The following is a 21,397-nucleotide window of genomic DNA, read 5'->3' on the forward strand; positions in this document are numbered from 1 at the left end:
CATAAAAATACATGCTTATTTGGAGCATTTTGAAAGTGCAGAACATATGGAAAAGTTAAAATTAGCTATAATCTTTATGTAATTGAATTGTATTTCTAGTCTTTTTCTGTGTAAATATGTATATTATACATAATACAAATTAATGAGCATTCTGGTCATTAAGCATTTTTAAATTTATTTTTAAAATCAACTTTAATAAGGTAAGATTTATATTTATTGAGTTTTGACTATCTCTGTAATCACTACCACAGTCAAAGTATAGATCATTTCCATCACTCTAAATGTTTGTCAAGCCCCCTTGCAGTCAATTCTTTCATACAACCTTTGGCTCCTACAACAACTGATGTGATATTTGTTACTATAGGTTAGTTTTATCCATTCTAGAATTATATATACAGAAAAATTGAGCAACTTGTAGAGTTCCCATAAATGCCCTTTACAGAATGTCCCCTATTAGCCATAAAGCTGTGTTGATATATAGTTTAAAAAAATACATACATATACCGTATTTTCTGGCATATAAGACGACTGGGAGTATAAGATTTTCCTGGGTTAAAAAGTCGTTTTATACGCCGGAAAATATAGTAGTCCAATATATCTAATCCATTATATCTAATCCCATCAATGTAGTCCAATATACCGTATTTTCCGGCGTATAAAACGACTTTTTAACCCAGGAAAATCTTATACACCCAGTCGTCTTATACGCCGGAAAGTACGGTATATATACATACATACATATATATGTGTGTGTGTGTGTGTGTGTGTGTGTGTGTGTGTGTGTGTGTATATATATATATATATATATATATATATATATATATATATATATATATACTAGCATTCCCGTTGCAGGAAAAATCCTGCAATAGGGTTTCCTGCTGCACTCTACCCCACCCTGCCTGCTCTCCTCCCTTGTCCCCCGCCCCGCGATCTCCGCAATCTCCGCCAGCCCCCCTGCTTTTGTAACTTCTCCGCCAGCCCGCTCTCCTTCCTTCTTCCCTGGCCCCGCCTCCGCTCCTCCCTTCTCCCCCGGCCCGCCTTCTCTGCCAGCCCGCCTGTTTTTCCCTTCTCCCCCGGCCCCGCCTCCGCTCCTCCCTTCTCCCCTGGCCCCGCCTCTGCTCCTCCCTTCTCCCCTGGCCCCGCCTCTGCTCCTCCCTTCTCCCCTGGCCCCGCCCCTTCTCCCCCGGCCCTGCCTGCTCAACTTCCTTCTCCCCCGGCCCCGCCTCCGCTCCTCCCTTCTCCTCCCCCCCCCCCCCGGCTTGCTTGCTTCTCTGCAGCTTTGCTCCCTTCTGCAGCTCTTGGCTTCTTTCTATGCTGTCGCGATATGCAAATTAGCCGCCATCTTTGTTTTGATAATTTGCATATTCATCCTGATTGGTGGGCGTGGCTTGGCTGGTGGGCGTGGCTTGGGCGTAGCGAAGGTGCGGTCAATTTGCATATTTGTCTATTATTAGATTAGATATGTGTGTGTGTGTATATATATATATATATATATGAGAGAGAGTAAGGGAGGGGTAGAGAAAGATAGAAACAAATATTAATCAGCTGCCTCTTGTACAACCCCTGCTGGGGATCAAGTCTGCCACCTTGACACTGGAAATCAAACCTGTGACCTCTTGATGCATGGATTGGTGCTCAACCACTGAGCCACACCAGCTGGGCTTGATATATATAGTTTTAATGATTGCTTATTCTAACTTATTAACTTCATTGGGACATTTTATGTTTTCAATTCTTTGCAGTCATAAGTGAGCTGTAAGTTTTCATTTGGATTTTTATTATGTAGGACAGACATCTGAAAGAAAAGTCCCCCGAGAGTGTTTTTTAAAATATATGTAAGCATTGTATTGAATACATATATGTTTACCAGGGTTATATCCTCTTTCTTGTTGGATCAATACCTTCAGTATTATGTAGTGACTTTGTCTCTTTTATGGCCTTTGTTTTGAAGTCTATTTTGTCTAATATCAGTATTCCTACCCCGCTTTCTTTTTGTTTTCATTATCATGGATTTTTTTTTCCAATCCTTCACTTTCATCCTGTGTGAGTCTTTTGTTCTGAGTTGAGTCTCTTGTAGGCAGTATATATATGAGTCCTGGCCAGGATAGTTTAAACAGACTCACTTTGGGGCTGTGCCCATATCTTGTAGGAAGAAGGGCAAGTACTTTCTCTCCTTCCAATTCTCCAGCTCTGCCTGGCTCGCTGGCACCCCCTTGCCGCCACCCTAAACAGGAGGGGGTAAAAAAATTTTAAAAATCAGCCCCACTGGGCACTGTATTTCAGCATGGCAACCCGGGCTGGACCAGGTCTCTGCCTAGACTCTGAACAGGCCGGGTGTCCAAGGCCGCTGCCCGCCAGACTCAGCCTTATGGGGGCAGATTTTCAGCCCAGAGCTGTTCCCTTGTCCTGTTGCAGCAGGGTGGGGCAGAACCAGCCTTTTTGCAGGTCAGGGAAGGGGTGCCTCCCTTATGCTTGAGGTGTGCAGGTCTGATCCTCTTTCCTGGGCCACACTGTCCAGCCCCCATCCTGCTCTTTGGCAAAAGTTCTTCCATACAAATAAGGGCTCCTCAGATTCACTGCTGGGTTTACTGGTCAGACTTCTCCAGCTCTGTATTATGCCCCTGTGGTTCCTCCTCCAGACAAAGATCCGGGTGAACTTTCCAGACTGGTGTTGTAACCAAGAAATAGCTCTTTGCCTGGGATGGTGAGGTCTGAGTGTCCCAGGTGGACCCAATTATAACTGATTCCCACTGCCCGATGCTCCCTTCTGTTGCTCTTGGATTGGGAATCCCTGGGTGGTTCTGATATCCCACGTCCCCAGGGTGCAGGGGCTGCACTGTTGCGCCTTCCCTTCAGCTTCCCAGGTATGCAAGCTGGTTCACCCTCTCTGCACTCCCTGCTCACTGTATTTCAGATCACCTATACTTCTGTTTTTTCAAGCTGAATGCTCTTCAGTTTAGCTGCAATTATGGTCGGGTGCAGGGAACAAGGGGACGGAGCTTCCTGGTCCTCTGCACTCATCTTGGAATTCTGGTGATGAACTAACTACTTTAACTTTTTATTGTCTGGGAAGCTCTTTATCTGTTGTGTTTTTTTTTAATTTATTTTTTTAATTCTAAATGATACCTTTGCTGGATAGAGCAATCTGCATTGTAGGTCTTTGCATTTCATTACTTTGAATATTTCATGCCAATATCTTTTGTCCTGTAGTTTCTGTTGAAAAATCAGCTGACAGTTTTATGGAAGCTTTCTTATAGGTAACTAACTGCTTTTCTCTTGTTGCTTTTAAGATTCTCTCTTTGTCCTTTGTTGTTTACCTTTGGCTTTTTAATTCTGATGTGTCTTGGTATTGGCCTCTTTGGTTTCCTCTTGTTTGAGATTCTGCACTTCCTGGACTTGTATGTCTGTTTCCTTTATCATGTTAAGGAAGTTTTTCTTCATTATTTTTTTAAATAGTTTTTAAATTTTCTTGCTCTTTCTCTTCCCCTTCTGGCATACCTGTGATGTGAATGTTGGTACACGTGAAATTTTCTCAGAGCTCCTTACACTATCCTAATTTTTTTAAAGCCTTTTGCTTTTTTAAAAATTTAAAATTTTAATGTATTTTTATTGATTTCAGAGAGGAAGGAAGAGGGAGAAATAGAAACATCAATGATGAGAGAGAATCATTGCTTGGCTGCATACTGCACGCCCCCCCACTGGGGATCGAGCCCACTACCGGGCCATGTGCCCTTGACCAGAATCAAACCTGGGACCCTTCAGTCCACAGGCCATTGCTCTATCCACCGAGCCAAACTGGCTAGGGCCCTATTTTTTTAAAATATATTTTATTGATTTTTTTTTTTTTTTACAGAGAGGAAGGGAGAGGGATAGAGAGTCAGAAACATCGATGAGCTGAAACCGGTTTGGCTCAGTGGATAGAGCGTCGGCCTGCGGACTCAAGGGTCCCGGGTTCGATTCCGGTCAAGGGCATGTACCTTGGTTGCTGCCACATCCCCAGTAGGGGGTGTGCAAGAGGCAGCTGATCGATGTTTCTCTCTCATCGATGTTTCTAACTCTCTATCCCTCTCTCTTCCTCTCTGTAAAAAATCAATAAAATATATTAAAAAAAAAAAAAAAGAAACATTGATGACAGAGGAACATCTATCAGCTGGCTCCTGCACACCTCCTACTGGGGATGTGCCCGCAACCAAGGTACATGCCCTTGACCGGAATCGAACCTGGGACCTTTCAGTCCACAGGCCGATGCTCTATGCACTGAGCCAAACCAGTTAGGGCCCTATTTTTTTCTTTTTTAATTTGCTGTTCTGGTTGGTTGGCTTTCTTATCTTCCAAATTCCTTATTTTGTTTTCTGCTTCATCTATTGATTCCCTGTAGTGTACAGGGTGTCCCAAATATATATATATATATATATATATATATATATATATATATATATATATATATATACACACACACACACACACACACACACACACACACACACACATACACACACACACTTCAATAGCTGATAGCTCAATTTTTAAAATGAAATATATTTAATAATTTATAATTATTCAAAGTATGTGTATACAATTTTGGGGGACACCTATATTCTTCATTTCAGTAACTGTATTCTTCATTCTGACTTTTTTTTTATGGTTTCCATGTCCACATTTCTTCTGCCACATTTCCTTTCAGGATGTTGAAAACCAAGATTGGTATAGTATCTTGTATAGTCCAAGCAATCCAAGATATATAGAAATGAAAAGACAACCTTTCTTTCTAGGGACTTACATAATTACAACACAACATGGTATTATATTAAAGGTGTTTAGGTAGTCAGGTAAAGTTTCATCACAAAGATACAATTTGAACTGGTTCTCAAAGGATAAATAAGGTTTTGCCTAATAGAACAACACTAGACAAAATACATTCCAGGAAGAGGAAACAGTTTGTGAACAGAATAAATTGTAAAAACTATGAAGTCCTTGGCTATTATTACATAACATTTTAACCTACTCTTTGATGTGTACCTTCTTAAGTAGGGGTCTGAGGTGGATTCGGTGAACATTTTAGAACTTAAAATCTTATAGCTAGTTATTACCAAGTTATAATAACAATAATTATTGTTTTTTTTTTATTTAACTGGTTCATCAAAAAGTTTGAACTTAAAAAAAAAATGGTTTGAGATCAAAACAGTGCTGCTTTATAGTGGTGCATTTGCTGTTGCATGTCCTGAGATGACTACCATGTGATAGACAGTAAATTATTAGAAAAAATTTATTTTTAGAACAATTGAAAATGCAGGGGCTTCCTCCTTTTACCTGAACTTCAGTTAAGTTTTCAAAATTAAGCAAGTGTTACTTTGGTTTCTTCTATAAACAGGAGAACCTTATTTCTTAAGATCTTGCCTATTCTTGTGATATCTTGACTAGCAAAAGCAATGATTTTTTTTTTGTCAGATCTCAAATTAAAAAGGTTCCTTTTACTTATGGAATTTCCATTTATGCTCCAAGTTAGCACTGTGTTTTATCTCCTGCAAAACCTCTTCGTGCAGCTTTGCTTTCACTTCCTCTCCACACTTGGTTAAGCATTTTTCACTGTGGAAGAAGGAAAGGTTGGGAATAGTGACATGAGGATACTAATCACATTTTTCTTTCCTTCTTTTTTTTTAAGTGACCTATATACTGCATTACAAAAGTCTAATGAGAACCTTGACTTGTAAATTTTACCCTAGTCTCCTAGAGATGGACTGTGTAGGATGACATGTAGATAATAGTTCCTCACTGAGAATGTCCTTAAAAGCCATGTACTAGTATAGCAGTGAGAATTCTTGAACCTGCCTCTCTGGTAATGTGACAGATTTTATGAAGAGAGAGAATGGCTTCTGGAAATTTCAGGTTTGGGGAAGGAGCTTAGCAGTCCATTCCCCATCCTCCTTTATTATTAACAGACTATAGAGGCCCAGTGCACGAATTCGTGTTTGGGTAGGGTCCCTCGGCCTGGCCGGCAATCGAGGCCTATCGGGGGGCTGGCCAGGGGGAGGGACCCAGGAGGTTGGCCCGCTGGCACCCCGATCGGGGCCAAAGGGGGGGGCCGGCTGGCCTGGGGGAGGGGCCATGGGAGGTTGGTTGTGGGAGTGCAGTGACCACCAGGGGGCAGCTCCTGCGTTGAGCGTCTGCCCCCTGGTGGTCAATGAGTGTCAGAGCATCTGGTCAACTGGTCATTTCGGTCGTTCTGGTTGTTTGGTTGTAATGGTTGCTTAGGCTTTTATATATATAGACTAGAGGCCCGGTGCACGAAATTTGTGCACGGAGGGGGGGGTGTCCCTCAGCCCAGCCTGAACCCTCTCCAATCTGGGACCCCTCGAGGGATGTCCGATTGCCTGTTTAGGCCCGATCCAGGTAGGATCAGGCCCAAACGGGCAGTCGGACATCCCTCTCACAATCCAGGACTGCTGCCTCCCAACTGCTCACCTGCCTGCCTTCCTGATTACCCCTAACCGCTTCTGCCTGCAAGCCTGATCACCCCCTAACCACTCCCCTGCCAGCCTGATTGATGCTTAACTGCTCCCCTGCCAGCCTGTTTGCCCCTAACTGCCATCCCCTGCAGGCCTGGTCACCCCTAACTGCCCTCCCCTGCAGGCCTGGTCACCCCTAACTGCCCTCCCCTGCAGGCCTGGGTCCCCCCCAACTGCCCTTCCCTGCAGGCCCAGTCACCCCCAACTTCCCTCCTCTGCCAGCCTGGTCACCCCTAATTGCCCTCCCCTGCAGGCTTGATCGTCCCCAACTGCCCTCCCTTGCAGGCCTGGTCCCTCCCAACAACCATCTCCTGCTGGCCATCTTGTAGTGGCCATCTTGTGTCCACATGGGGGCAGGATCTTTGACCACATGGGGGCAGCTATATTGTGTGTTGCAGTGATGATCAATCTGTATATTACTCTTTTATTAGATAGGATAGAGGCCTGGTGCATGGGTGGGGGCCAGCTGGTTTGCCCTGAAGGGTGTCCCGGATCAGGGTGGGGGTTCCCTTGGGGTGTGGGGCAGCCTGGGTGAGGGGCCTGTGGTGGTTTGCAGGCCGGCCATGCCCCCCCGCGACCCAAGCGGAGGCCCTGGTATCTGGGATTTATTTATCTTCTACAATTGAAACTTTGTAGCCTGGAGCGGAGCCAAGCCTCCTGCTTGCTCTGTGGCGGCAGCCATTTCTTTTGGGATTTATTTATCTTCTATAATTGAAACTTTGTAGCCTGGAGGCCAAGGCAAGCCAGGGCTTCAGAAGCTTGGCTTCCTCCATCGCTGGGGGCAACTCTAGCCTCGTGCTCGTTCCAGGTCCGTGGCTGCCACCATTTCTGTTTGAATTTATTTATCTTCTATCATTGAAACTTTGTAGCCTTGAGTGGAGGCCTGGGCCCGCCATGGTGTGTGGAAAGCTTGGCTTCCTCCATTGCCGGGGAAACCCAAGCCTCCCTCCTGCTCTCTGTGGCCGCAGTCATCTTGGTTGGGTTTATTTGCATATTCGCTCCTGATTGGCTTGTGGGTGTGGCGGATGTATGGTCAATTTGCATGTTACTCTTTTACTAGATAGGACTAGTGTCCCGGTGCACAAAATTCGTGCACAGGGGGATGTCCCTCAGCCTGGCCTGCACCCCCTCCAATCTGGGACCCTTTGGGGGAATGTCCGACTGTTGGCGGTTGGACATCTCTCTCACAATCTGGGACCCAGAATTCCCTCCTCTAGCTGGCTGCAGGCACCTGGGACCCGGGCTTCCCTCCCTCTGGCTGTCCACAGGCACCCGGGACCCAGGCCGGCTTTGCCCGGGCCAGCTGCAGCCTCAGGGGACAGTGGGCAGATGGCTTCTCCCGGGCCGCAGGCACTGGCGCGCGGGACCACAGGGCGGGCATCTTCTCTGGCTGGCTGGAGCCCAGGACCATGGGGCAGGCAGCCTGTCTGTCTTCCAGGCCGCAGCCAGCTGTAGGCGCTGGTGCCCGGGACTGCGGGGCGGGCGGCTTCTCCATCTCCCGGGCCATAGCCAGCCGCAGATCGCTGGTGCCGGGTACCGCTGGCAGGTGGCTTTGCCCGGGCCCGGCTTTGTCAGGAAGGACGTGCAGCTGGTCGTCCGGAAGACGTTTGGTCTAATTAGCATATTACCCTTTTATTAGTATAGATTCTTCTTAGGTGCCTTTAGGAAATGCTCTGTATCTGGTGTTTAATATGCCACCTACGCACTCTCTCCCTCTTCATTGACTTGGAAAAGGAAATCAGCTAAAGGAGTTCAGCTCTTTCTGCCAGCCTGCTTTTTCCAAGATTAAAATCCATTGTGGATTTGACTATTTTGTATCAAATCTGCTCTAAACTGTTGGACTAGAAGCAAACTAATTATTGTCATTATATAGCAGTAGAGAGACTATAAAACAGTACTAAGTTCTTAAAAAGCTGTCATGACTTGAAGTGAAATAGGCTACTTTTGAATAGTTTCATCTATAGCCTGAAGGGTTTTGGTCTTGAGAACTGTCAAATATGAAATTGGGTTTTAGATTATGAAATCCTGGCTAGTTTCTAGGGGCAGCTTCAGCCATTAAACTCTCCTGTCTGCATTTCATCCAAGGATTGACTGAGATTTTAAGAAATATAGAGGCAGATGAGCTTTTCTTATCAAACATTCCATTTCTGTCTTCATATCAAACCTGTTTTGGCAAATAAACAAAAAACTTCATGGTAGACTGTCTTATTTCCTTTGCTTAAGTGCCTTGGGAGACATTATTTTTCTTTCTCAATCATAACTTTGGTGACCAGAGTTTCCTGTTTGTGGGGTATCAGAATTGAGCAGGCAAAGCTGCTAGTTATTGCCATTGAAGTCATTTGACAAAGGCAGTAAAGCCCAAGCGTTGCTCTTTGGACAGAGCTACAGCTGATATAGCTTCTCTTTGGAAGAGCCATTATAAGTTAAAATCTTTTGTCTCCAAGCAATGTTAGTATTGAAAAATGAAGCCCTCATAGTTAAGTCTTACTGGCGTAGACAGCAGCTCCATCTGGTGCTTGCTAAAAGTGTTTGGTTCATCTCTTGGGTTTTATAGCAGCATGAATACAGATGTACACAGAAGTTGTAAAAGAAGGTCAAATCCAAGGTCTCCATTTTATTGATGGCTTTCTATTGCGCATAGCACTGACATAAACTAATTGTGTTCCCAGTGAATTTCACTTGGCTATGCTATGGGTAATATTATAGCTGCTAATCAACTCAATAGCCATTTCTTACTTGCACTCAAATGGAGGAATTCTTTTACTATTTATTTACAGTCCTAGAAAAAGAAAATATACTGTGCTACTTATCAAGAGAAAATTTAATCTCTGTCATCAGCAGTGGATTTAACTTGGTTAACAAGATAGTAGGCCAGGATTTCTTATTCTTTTGTTTTCAATGCCACATAGTGCTGAGTAGACAGGCAATATACTAGATATATATTTTAATTTTGGGTGACTGACAGGAACTATACCCCAAATGTTAATAGAAGTTGCTTCTGAATAATAGGATTACACATTATTTCTACTTTATTTATGCTTTTCTTATTTTTCACAGTGAGCATATATAACAAAATTTAAAAATCATATATAAAAAAGAAAAATATTTAAAACAAACCATTATAATCTTGAGTCTCAGTTCTGGGTCTTTTTCATTCACTATGTTGGTCTTTCTGGGCTTCAGTTTTCCCTAGTCCATAAAACAAAAGGATTGACCTAGGGGCCTGCTCAGTCTTAACATTCCGAGTCTTATGATTATCTCAGCCTCTTTCCTGTCTTTTCAGCCACTCCACCAGTATTAGCATTCAACATCATACAGTTTTGCCCTCTTAAAATAAGGAATTTCTAGACACCTCTTCATACTTCCAGCTCTTTCTTCCACTTTTCACCTAAACTTTTAAAAGTTGTCTACAATTACTCTCTCATATCTCCTCACCCTTAGACTCACTCCATCTGCTTTCTATCCCCACCACTGCACGGGAATAGTACATGCTAAGATCACCAGTGAGCTCACATTAAAGACCTGTGGGCACATTTAAACCCTCATTCTACGTTACCTCTCAGCATCATCTGCATAGTTGTCTTCAACCCCGTAATGAAACCTCGTGTGACTTCTGTTTCATCACACTTATGGCTGTTATTTTTGAGTTTTCTTTGGAGTTATCCTCTTCTTCCTGGTTCACCTACCACGGCCCCCTCTCCAGCTCACTCTCTATTTTCTTTTTGGCCTAGATATTTCTATATTAATAATTCCCAAACAGGTAAGAACATGAGAATTCCTTTCTGTGCTTCAGAATTCTAATTCAATTGCTTGCTCTATTTCTTGCAGGCTGACAAAAATATGAACTAATACTCGCCCCTCTCAAAGTTATACCTCCTCCAACATTGTTTATTTCAGTAAGTGGCCTCACAAATCATTCAAATATATACCTAAAACCTTGCTCTAAATGCAGTTATTCCTGCATCTAGTTTTCTCTCTTTCTCTGGTGCCAAATCCTAATCCAGATCCTTGTCATATCTTCTTTTGCCCACAACAGCTCTTTAAACAGTCTCCTGGCCTCCTGGGGCCTGTTCTTTGCGTTTGTTTTCATACAGTAGCCAGAGCTGTCTTATTTTTTAGGACAGATTTATTGAGGTTTGATTTATATATAGTAAAAATCTCCTTTTATTTAATGTACAGTTCTGAGTTTTGACAAAAGTATGCAGTCATATCACCACTACTATACAATATTTGAATTGTTTCCATTTGTCTTGGGGAAAATACATAGGAGTTAGATTGCCATGTTCCATGGAAAGTTTATATTTAACTTTATAAGAAACTACCAAACTTTTTTTTACAGTTGCTGAACCATTTACACTCCCACTAGTACTATATGAGAGTTTCAATTGTTCTACATTCTCCCTAGCACTAGTTTTGTTTTAATTTATTTTAACCATTGTAATACATGTATAGTGATAGCTCATTATAGTTTCAATGTACATTCCCATATGACTTAATGATATTTAGCATCTTTCACATGTTTATTGAGATCCATATATTTTTCATGAAGTGTATACTTAAGTCTTTTGTGTATTTTTTATTAGATATGTTTTATTTTTGTTGGGTTTTTAAAGTTTTTTATATATTACTAGAGGCCCGGTGCATGAAATTCATACACAGGGGAGGGGGTGAACCCTCAGAACAGCCTGCAACTTCTCCAATCCGGAACCCCTCAGGGGATGTCTGACTGCTGGTTTAGGCCTGATCCCAGGGATCGGGCCTAAACCGGCAGTCGGACATCCCTCTCACAATCTGGGACTGCTGGCTCCTAACTGCTCACCTGCCTGCCTGCCACATTGCCCCTAACTTCCCCCCCTGCCAGCCTGGTCACCCCTAACCGCCTCTGCTTGCTGGCCTCATCACCCCTAACTGCCCCCCTCTGCTGGCCTGGTTGCCCCTAACTGCCCCCCCTGCCGGCCTGGTCACCCCTCACTGCCCCCCTGCCAGCCTGGTTGCCCCCAACTGCCCCCCCCCCGCTGGCCTGGTCACTCCCAACTGCCCCTCTTGCCAGCCTGGTCACCCCACACAGCCTGCTGTTCAGTCATTTGGTTGTTCCTCACTAACCCCCCTGCTGGCTTGGTCGCCCCACGCAGCCTGCTGTTCAGTTGTTTGGTCATCCCTCACTAACCCCCCAGCTGGCCTGGTCACCCCACGCAGCCTGCTGTTTGGCCATTACTGTTACTGTGGCAGCGTCCCAGACAATTTGCATATTCCTCTATTATTAGTATAGATGGATACAAAGTCAGATATATACTTTGCAAAAAAAAAAAAATCTTGTCTGTGGCTTGTCTTCTTATTCATTTATCAGTACATCAGAGCAAACATTTTTTTCATTTTGATGAAGTGTAATTTATTCTTTTCTTTTATGGACCAGTCTTTTCATGTTGTATCTAAGAACTCTGCCTAACCCATGGTTACAAAGATTCTCTCCTGTTCTAATAGTTTAAAGCTTTACATTTTATCCTTAGATCTGTGATCCATTTTGAGTTAATTTTTGTTCATGGGATGTGAGATCAAGATTGATTTTGTTGCTTATGGATATCTAGTTGTTCTAGCAAATTTATTGAAAAGAATATTCTTTTCACCTTTGTCAAAAATCAGTAGCCTATATTTGCATGGGTCTGTTTCTGGACTGTATTCTGTTCTGTGTCTGCTGTGATCTATGTCAGGGATTAACAAACTTTTTCTGAAAAGCACCAAATAGTAAATACTTTAGGTTTCGTAAGTCAAAAGGCAAAATCCAAGATATTATGTAGATACTTGTGTAACAAGAGAGAAAACAAATTTCCATGAATTTTTGACAGAATTTAAAATATAATAACTAATAAACGTGCAATACAATCTACAGATGATGCATTGTAGAATTGTATAGATGAAACCTGCTGCAATTTGTAGAGTGCTGAAAAGCACTACAAAGTGATGAAAGAGCCACATGCAGTCTGTCATAGCTATTCAACTCTTCACTGTGGCATAAAATTTGCCATAGACAATGTAAATAAATGAGTCTAGATATGTTCCAATAGAGATTTATTTATAGGTACTAAAATTTGAATTTCCTATAATTTTCACTTGTCACTAAAGATTATTTTTATTTTTTCAACCATATATACATATTTAAAAGCACCCTTATCTTAGGAACATATAAAAACAGGCAATAAATAGGCTAGATTTGTTCTATGATCTGTAATTTGCTTACCTCACTTCCCTATTCTATGTTTCTATCCTTGGCCCACACCATGTTGTCAGGATTATTGTAGCTTTGTGCTAAGTATTGAAATCAGGCAACCTGAATCTTCAACTTCGTTCTTTTCCAAAATTGTTTTGGCTATTCTAGTTCCTTTGCTTCTCCATATAAATTTTTAATCAGCTTATTGATTTGTACAAAAAATCCTGCTCAGAATTTTGTTGGAATTATATTTAATCTACTTTGGGCACAATTGACATCTTAACAATATTAAGAGAACTGGTATATCTCTAGATTTATTTAGATCTTTGATATCTTTTACATCTGTAGTTTTCTGCATATAGATTTTAGAATTTGCACATATTTTGTTAAATTTATACCTAAGTGTTTCATGTTTTTTGGTTAGAGCCATCTTTTTTAAAATGCAGATTGTATCATGTTGTTTCCTCAGTTTAAAACCCTTTAGTGGCTTCACACTGCTCTTAGGATAAACTCTAATCTTTTTTAAAAGCCTAAAAGCTCTGAATGATCTGGGCTAAATTTAGCCTAATTTTATGCTGTTCTTCACCTTATTCAAAATGTTCTAGTCTTAGACTAGCAGGAAATGGTTTTATCAATTAAGGGGTATAGCTTTTAGAATACTTGAAAGAGTAAATAAAATTTTAAACAAACACTTTAAATATGTATATTTTAACCTTATTAAAAAGAGCAGTTCAGTGATCTTCAGCGAATCATGAACTTAGAATTTTGCTGGGTGGTTGGGCTCTCTGTATGGAATTCTTTGACCTTTAAGTCTGTACTTTATGAGTATCGTTTGTTTTGGGGGTTTTTTTTGTGTTTTTATTTTTTATTAATCCTCACCCGAGGATATTTTTCCATTGATTTTCAGGGAGAGTGAAAGAGAGAGGGAAAGATAGAGTGAAACATCTGTATGAGAGAAACACATCGATTGGTTGCCTCCTGCACAAGCCCCTACCAGGGCCTGGGCCAGGGAGGAGCCTGTAACCAAGATACGTGCCCTTGACCGGAATCTAACCTGGGATCCTTTGGTCCACAGGCCAAGGCTCTATCCACTGAGCCAAACCAGCTAGGACTATGAGTATTGTTTACAAGGAACTTAGTTTTGTTTACATTTGTTAAAGAAAATATTTATTCCTTCCTAATAAACATGCTGAAACTTGACAAAAAGGCTAGTTTTCTGACCTAAGCAAGGATCCTGTCGCTGTACATGAATGAAGTTAAATTTTCCAGCTAAAATGGTTCTTACATTGCATACCTTCTGCCAACTTCATTATAATATCTAAAGTAGAAATGTAAGACTAATGATATCGTGGGGGAAGGTCTGCAACTATGTGCCTAAGACAAGAGAGTCACAAGATTCATTTTAAAAAATTAACTTTTAAACTGGCACTTTAATCAATCAGTATTCATTCAGCTCCTTATGCTAGATATATAGAGATGAATATGATATAGCCTAGGCCTTAAAGAAGTTCAAAAACTTCTTGAAATGAGGCAACAGTTACAATTAAAAGTGATTGTAAATGGAGGTATGTCTAAGTGGCTTTGATAGTACCATCCTCTCTAATAAAATGGTAATATGCAAATTAACCATCACTCCGCTACATAGGCCATGCCCACCAGGCAAGCCACACCCACCAGCCAATCAGGGCGAGTATGCACATTAACCCCAATCCAAGATGGCTACAGCCACAGAGAGCAAGGTTTCCCAGGTAACAGAGCAAGCCAAGCTTTCCATAGCCGTTGCAGGCCTAAGCCTCCACTCAAGCTACAAAGTTTCAATTATAGAAGGTAAACAAATTCAAACAAATGGCGGCAGAATGGAGCTTGAGAGAGCAGGCCAGGGTTGCCGGCGGCAACAGGGAAAGCAAAGCTTTCCGCACACCCTGGCCGGGCTCACCCGCTTAAGGCTACAAAGTTTCAATTGTAGAAGGTGAATTAACTGCCACAGAAATGGCTGCCGCCCCAGAAATGGCTGCCGCCCCAGGCTACAAAGTTTCAATTGTAGAAGGAAAATAAATTCCAGATACCAGGGCCTCCCCTTGGGTTGCCAGGGGGCGTGGCCGGCCTGCAAACCACCACAGGCCCCTCGCTCAGGCCGCCCCACACCCCAAGGGAACCCCCACCCTTATCTGTGACACCCTTCAGGGCAAACCAGCTGGCCCCCACCCGTGCACCAGGCCTCTATCCTATCTAATAAAAGAGTAATATACAGATTGATCATCACTGCAACACACAATATAGCTGCCCCCATGTGGTCAAAGATCCTGCCCCCATGTGGACACAAGATGGCCACTACAAGATGGCCAGCAGGAGAGGGCAGTTGGGAGGCACCCGGCCTGCAAGGGAGGGCAGTTGTGAGGGACCAGGCCTGCAAGGGAGGGCAGTTGAGAGGGACCAGGCTTGCAAGGGAGGGCAGTTGGAGGTGATCAACCCTGCAGGAGAGGGCAGTTAGGGGTGACCAGGCTGGCAGAGGAGGGAAGTTGGGGGCAAACAGGCTGGCAGGGGAGCAGTTAAGCATCAACCAGGCTGGCAGGGGAGTGGTTAGGGGGTGATCAGGCTGGCAGGCAGAAGCAGTTCGGGGCAATCAGGAAGGCAGGCAGGCAAGCAGTTGGGAGCCAGCAGTCCTGGATTGTGAGAGGGATGTCCAACTGACCATTTAGACCCGATCCCACCAGGGTGGGATCGGGTCTAAATGGTCAGTCTCGGACATTCCTCCAGGAGTCCCAGATTGGAGAGGGTACAGGCTGGGCTGAGGGACAACCCCCCGCCGTGCACAAATTTCGTGCACCGGGCTTCTAGTGAGAAATAAGTAGCCCAGTGGGATTTAGAGTTTGATAAGACTACTTAATTTTCAAGACGTAAGACTAGAAAGGAGACAGTCTAAGGAGCTTGTATTCCATCCAATAACTAGAGGTTCCAATACACCCAGAATTGCCTGGAGAACTTACCTAAAAAATCAGATTCCCAGTCTCATCCCTCAGAGATTGACTAGATATGGCTAGGGTGGTTTCCCAGGTGGTTCTTATTTAGCTAGGAAACTCTAGTCTGCACACTGACATTTAGTAGTCAATGCAGTAGGTAAGATTGAGCCACAGAATAGTTAAGCTAGGTAAAAAGATGATCATATTAGCATTTTAGAAAGTTAAATCCAATGGTAGTATAGAACAGTGAAATCACCTGAGAATATCATTAAAATGCATATTTTGATTCAGTAGATCTAAGATACTGCCTTTCTAACAAGCTCCAAGTTGAGGCTGATACTACTTGACTGAGGACCACTGTTTGAATAACAAGGGTAGAGAGGTTAGATTGGAATGGGGTGAGACTACAGACATGAAGATCAGTTAACAGCCTATTGCAGGAATCTAGGCAAAATAACTACTCAGTGTTTGGTAATGGCAAGAATAAATTCTAATTGAAATGTAATAGATGAAATTGGGAAGACTAATTTAGTGAGTTAGTAGGATGTGATGTTAGAAGTGAGGGGAGAGGTGTCAAGAATGATCTGAAGGTTGAAGTTTAGCTATCTAGGTGGATGGCATTAATTGAACTAGAATAAAAGACAGAGGAAGAAGGTGGCCTTGGGGGTAGAAGTGGGATGGCTAGAATAGAATAGTTACTTAGAGTTGAGAAAAGTGATAACCAGAGGGTTAGTTTTTAATGCATTGAGTTTGAGGAGTCTATGAGATACCCAAAATGTAAAGGGGTCAGTAGAAGAAAAGGAACCCACAATAGACTAAGAAGTGTCAGATATGTTGATGGATAGATGTTTGAAAGGCATTTCCAGGAGGGGAAAGTCAGAGTATCATTGCCACAGAGACATCAAACAAAAGATTAGATACGGTTCGATGAGAGTGCATAAAATTATAGTTTAATAACTTTCCAAAATGCTGATTGACTAAAAGGAGCTTATTAGTTTTTCCTCTCAATCTTTTAATTTAAGGACCAGAGCCAGTTTTTTCAAATTATTCATCATGAAAAGCCTCATAGTGCCTTTTCCATTCAGATTTTCTTTTTTTTCCCCCCTACAGATCAAGAGCTGCTAGATACAGTTGAAAGTTTTGCCATGCACTGAAAGGGAAGCATTGTATGTGAAGTTCGATTTTCTAAAATGTCTGCCTGTAACACCTTTACTGAGCACGTTTGGAAACCTGGTGAATGCAAGAATTGCTTTAAACCTAAAAGCTTGCACAAGCTCCCTCCTGACCCTGAGAAGACAGCCATCATCCACAGCCATGTGAAAACTAATGCCAATCACAGTAACAACCACCATATCAGGAACACTGCAAATTTCCGGCCTCCTGTTGCTAAAAAACCCACTATAGCTGTGAAGCCCACTATGATGGTGGCAGATGGGCAAAGTGTATATGGTGAGCTTAACATCCAAGGACGCTGTGAGAACATACCTGTCATTATAGAGAGGAACCGAAATAGGACAGCCTTCAATCAGAAACCACTCAATAATAATAATAATCATGAAGATGATATTGAAGGAGTTAGCCATGTTTCTAAACCTTTTGGCAATAATGACAGTGCAAAGAAGATATCAAATAACAATAATGGGCTAACTGAAATGTTGAAGGAGATAGCAGGCTTGGATACTACTCCTCAGATAAGAGTAAATGAAACAAATGAAACCAATGCCAAAGAAATATTCTTAGGAAGAATAAATGATTGCTATAAACGATCATTGGAAAGAAAGCTTCCACCAAGTTGCATGATGGGTAGGATGAAGGATACTCAGGGCAAGCATGTTATTCTGAGTGGGAGCACAGAAGTGATCAGTAATGAAGGGGGCCAGTTCTGTTACCCAGAGTTTTCTAGTGGAGAGGAGTGTGAGGAAGATGCACTTTTCAGTAACATGGAAGAGGAACATGAAAGCTGGGATGAAAGTGATGAAGAGCTGTTGGCCATGGAGATTCGTATGAGAGGGCAACCTCGATTCGCTAACTTTAGGGCAAACACTTTGTCTCCTGTTCGATTCTACGTGGACAAAAAGTGGAATACTGTTCCTCTGCGGAATAAGTCTCTGCAGAGAATCTGTGCTGTAGACTATGATGACAGTTATGATGAAATCCTGAATGGTTATGAAGAGAATTCTGTGGTCTCCTGTGGACCAGGAAGCATTCAGAGCATGGCATCATCTGACTCCCCATCATCAGATTCTTCTTTAGCAGAAGAATCACGTTCTGAGACAGCCAGTAGTTTATCCCAGAAGATCTGTGATGGGGGAGTATCTCCTGGTACCCAAGGAGATTCTAAGGACATGAAGGAAAGTGAGCCCAATTATGAAAGTCTCTCTGGTAACCATCAAGAGGATTCATCACAAGCATCCAAAGGCTCAGATAAAATTCCAGAGACACACAAAGCAGTCCTTGCTCTCCGATTAGAAGAGAAAGATGGCAAGATTGCTGTACAAACTGAGAAGCAAGAAAGAAAAGCCTCGACAGATACTGCTGGGCAAGCAGTAATCATAAACCTCATTCCTGTACAAGAGCAAGCAAAGCCTTACCGCATAGTGAACCTTGAGCAGCCGTTGTGCAAGCCATATACTGTTGTAGACGTGTCAGCAGCGATGGCTAGTGAGCACCTTGAGGGCCCTATTAATAGCCCCAAGACAAAAAGCTCATCTTCTACTCCAAACTCTCCAGTGACATCACCTATATCAACATCAGGACAAATAAGTGCCCATTTCCAAAAATCCAGTGCAATTCGATACCAGGAAGTATGGACATCCAGTACCAGTCCACGACAAAAGATACCTAAGGTGGAATTAATTAGTGGCGGAACTGGATCAAATGTCCCTCCAAGGAAAAACTGTCACAAATCAGCACCTACTTCACCCATTGCTGCAAATGTTTCCTCTAAAACCATCCCTGTTAAGTCACCTAATTTGTCTGAAATAAAATTTAATAGTTATAACAATGCTGGTATGCCTCCTTTTCCAATTATCATTCACGACGAGCCAACTTATGCTCGGAGTTCCAAAAATGCTATCAAAGTTCCCATTGTAATTAATCCAAATGCATATGACAATCTAGCCATTTATAAAAGTTTTCTTGGAACAAGTGGAGAACTTTCAGTGAAGGAAAAAAACACAAGTATGATCAGCCATACATATGAAGAAATAGAAACTTCAAGCAAAGTGTCTGATGACACCACTGGCAATCCCACTGACTGTCCCCAAGCTAAAGGGTTTTCAAATAGCACAGAATGTAAAAGGGGCTCAGTGGCTCAGAAGGTCCAGGAGTTTAACAGCTGTCTTAACAGAGGTCTGTCTTCCCCACAGAGAAGCTGTAGTTCCAGCCACAGCTCCCCAACTAAGATCCAGAGAACCACTCAAGAACCTGTTGCCAGAACGGAAGACACTCAGGAGTCTCAGATGGTGGGCAGTGGCAGCAGCAACAAGGAGAAAGCAAGCATAGTGCTTTCTCAAATTGTGGCTTCTATCCAACCCCCACAGTCCCCTCCAGAAATGTCCCAGTCAGGCCTTAAAACTTGCAGTGTGGACGAGCTTTATGCAATTCCTCCAGAAGTTGATGTTGCTAAAAGTACACCAGTCCGACCGAAATCTCTCTTTCCATCTCAGTCCAGTGGTGAGCATGAAGCACCTCAGACCACAGAAAATCTTACCACTAAAGTACAGAAAGATCCACTGGCAAAGCAAGTCACAACCTCTCCCTCCAAGTTAGTGATTAACCCCCAGAGTGAGCCATCACCTCCTTTTCCTCCACCACGTTCTACGTCCTCCCCTTACCATACAAGTAACCTTTTGCAGAAGCATTTCACCAACTGGACGAAGCCAACCAGCCCTACCAGGTCAACAGAAGCTGAATCCGTTTTGCACTCTGAAGGCAGCAGGCGGGCAGCTGATGCAAAACCTAAACGCTGGATATCATTTAAAAGTTTCTTCCGTCGTCGGAAAACAGATGAGGAGGACGACAAAGAGAAAGAACGAGAGAAAGGGAAACTGGTGGGTCTGGATGGCACGGTCATCCACATGCTGCCCCCTCCTCCAGTTCAGCACCAACACTGGTTCACAGAGGCAAAAGGAGAGTCCAGTGAGAAGCCAGCCATCATCTTCATGTACAGGTGTGACCCTGCCAAAGGCCAGCTCAGTGTAGATCAAAGTAAGGCCAGAGCAGACCAGTCAGCAATCATGGAGAAGGGTGGAACACAGGATGGGTTACTACAGGTCTCAGAGGAGAAGAAGAAAAGGAGTTATTCTTCTCCATCACAGATTCCTAAAAAAATTCTCAGGTAAGTAAAATAGACTAGCAGAATGTGGAAATTATTTACACGTTTTCAAGTGCTAAATTTTTTATATCTTTAAGATTGCATAAGAGCAATTTTTGTTTGTAAGTAGCACATAGGGGCCATCAATCTTTATAACTGCATTCCAAGATTAGAATATTATTAAAGTGCTCTTATTGCACTGAACAAGGTTTATGGCCCTGATCTTTAGCTAAAGTATCCTGTTACATTTGGTGACTACAGAGGGGCTTTAACGTAGAAAAGCAAATCTATAATACCTTAGTAGCAATAAATATGTTACTTTGAAGTGCTATGATAGTATGAGGAAAAAACAGGATTAAGTGAATAAAAGGTGGTGGTGTTCTTTCCCTCTCCAAGTGTTATCTCTATATGCAGTATGTTATTTTAAGGGAATATTTGTGTTTTATTGCTGTCTCTGTCCTTCTCCCGAGTGTTATGGAAGGGAGGGTTGCAATTCATAGTTATTTAACATGTAAGTGAAACAAAAGTTGGTTATTGATACTGAGACCCAAAGTTATAATCTTCAATTGGGCAGATTATATACCCACATCAATTCTCTAGGCATTAGTTTTCTTTCATATTTTAATAACTGTTTATTGATCATCTACTCTGTCTAAGTCACATCCCAAATATTTATCTCAAATACTTAAAACAGCCCTACAAATTAGTTGTACTCTTCAGATGAGGAAACACAACATCTGGAAAGTTAATAATTGGTCAAATTCATATAGCTAGTAGTTGTCAGTTAGAATTCAAACCCTGATTTGACTCCCTCTAAAGTCTGAATCATCCAATAATGATGCATTGTTAATGAATACAAGATCAAACAAAATTTTTATATTTTTACTTGTAATCATTCAAATGAACATTCATGTTTAGGAAACATAGTTTTTTTTCTTTCTCACTTATATTGTGAGCAAAATTACTGACTTACCAATAAAAACAAGAAATAGTTATACCACATTTGTAGTAAATGGATGATTTCCTTATATCCCCTGCCCTTTTTACTGTTCTTTTGCAAGTTAGAAATAATTTTAATATATTCTCTAATAAGGATGGGTGTACGTACATGCCTGTGTATGGATGTACCCACAGTTTACAATATATTTCTTGTTTAATTGAATTTATTGGGGTACAGGTTTCATCTGTACAACTCAATAAAATCAAAGATATGACCTGAGTATTCCATTCATCTGATTCTGAGTGTTCCTCCCCCTTGACTTATAATTAACCTTCTCTTCCAGGTTTGGTCTTCTCTCTGGCAAATACAGCAACCTGATGATAGGGTAGTTTCTCTCACCAGCTTTTCCTTAGAAAAGTATAAATAAAAATGAGGTAAACAGTTAATGCCTTCACTTTTTCTAGCAAA

At 42.3% G+C, this 21,397-nt stretch overlaps 1 protein-coding gene across 4 annotated transcripts in view; it reads left to right on the plus strand.

The window, feature by feature from the left end:
- PEAK1 (pseudopodium enriched atypical kinase 1) overlaps positions 1-21,397 on the plus strand; it is a 182,628-nt gene that overhangs the window by 53,085 nt on the left and 108,146 nt on the right. For all 4 annotated transcript variants that reach the window (XM_079768645.1, XM_079768646.1, XM_079768647.1 and 1 more), the window contains exon 2: positions 16,785-20,013. In XM_079768645.1, coding sequence (XP_079624771.1) covers positions 16,865-20,013 — 3,149 coding nt within the window. In that variant the 5' untranslated portion in view covers positions 16,785-16,864. The remainder of the gene's footprint in view (positions 1-16,784; positions 20,014-21,397) is intronic.

The sequence above is a fragment of the Cnephaeus nilssonii genome (assembly GCF_951640355.1).
Source record: "Cnephaeus nilssonii genome assembly, chromosome: 4".
Classification (NCBI taxonomy): Eukaryota; Metazoa; Chordata; class Mammalia; order Chiroptera; family Vespertilionidae; genus Cnephaeus; species Cnephaeus nilssonii.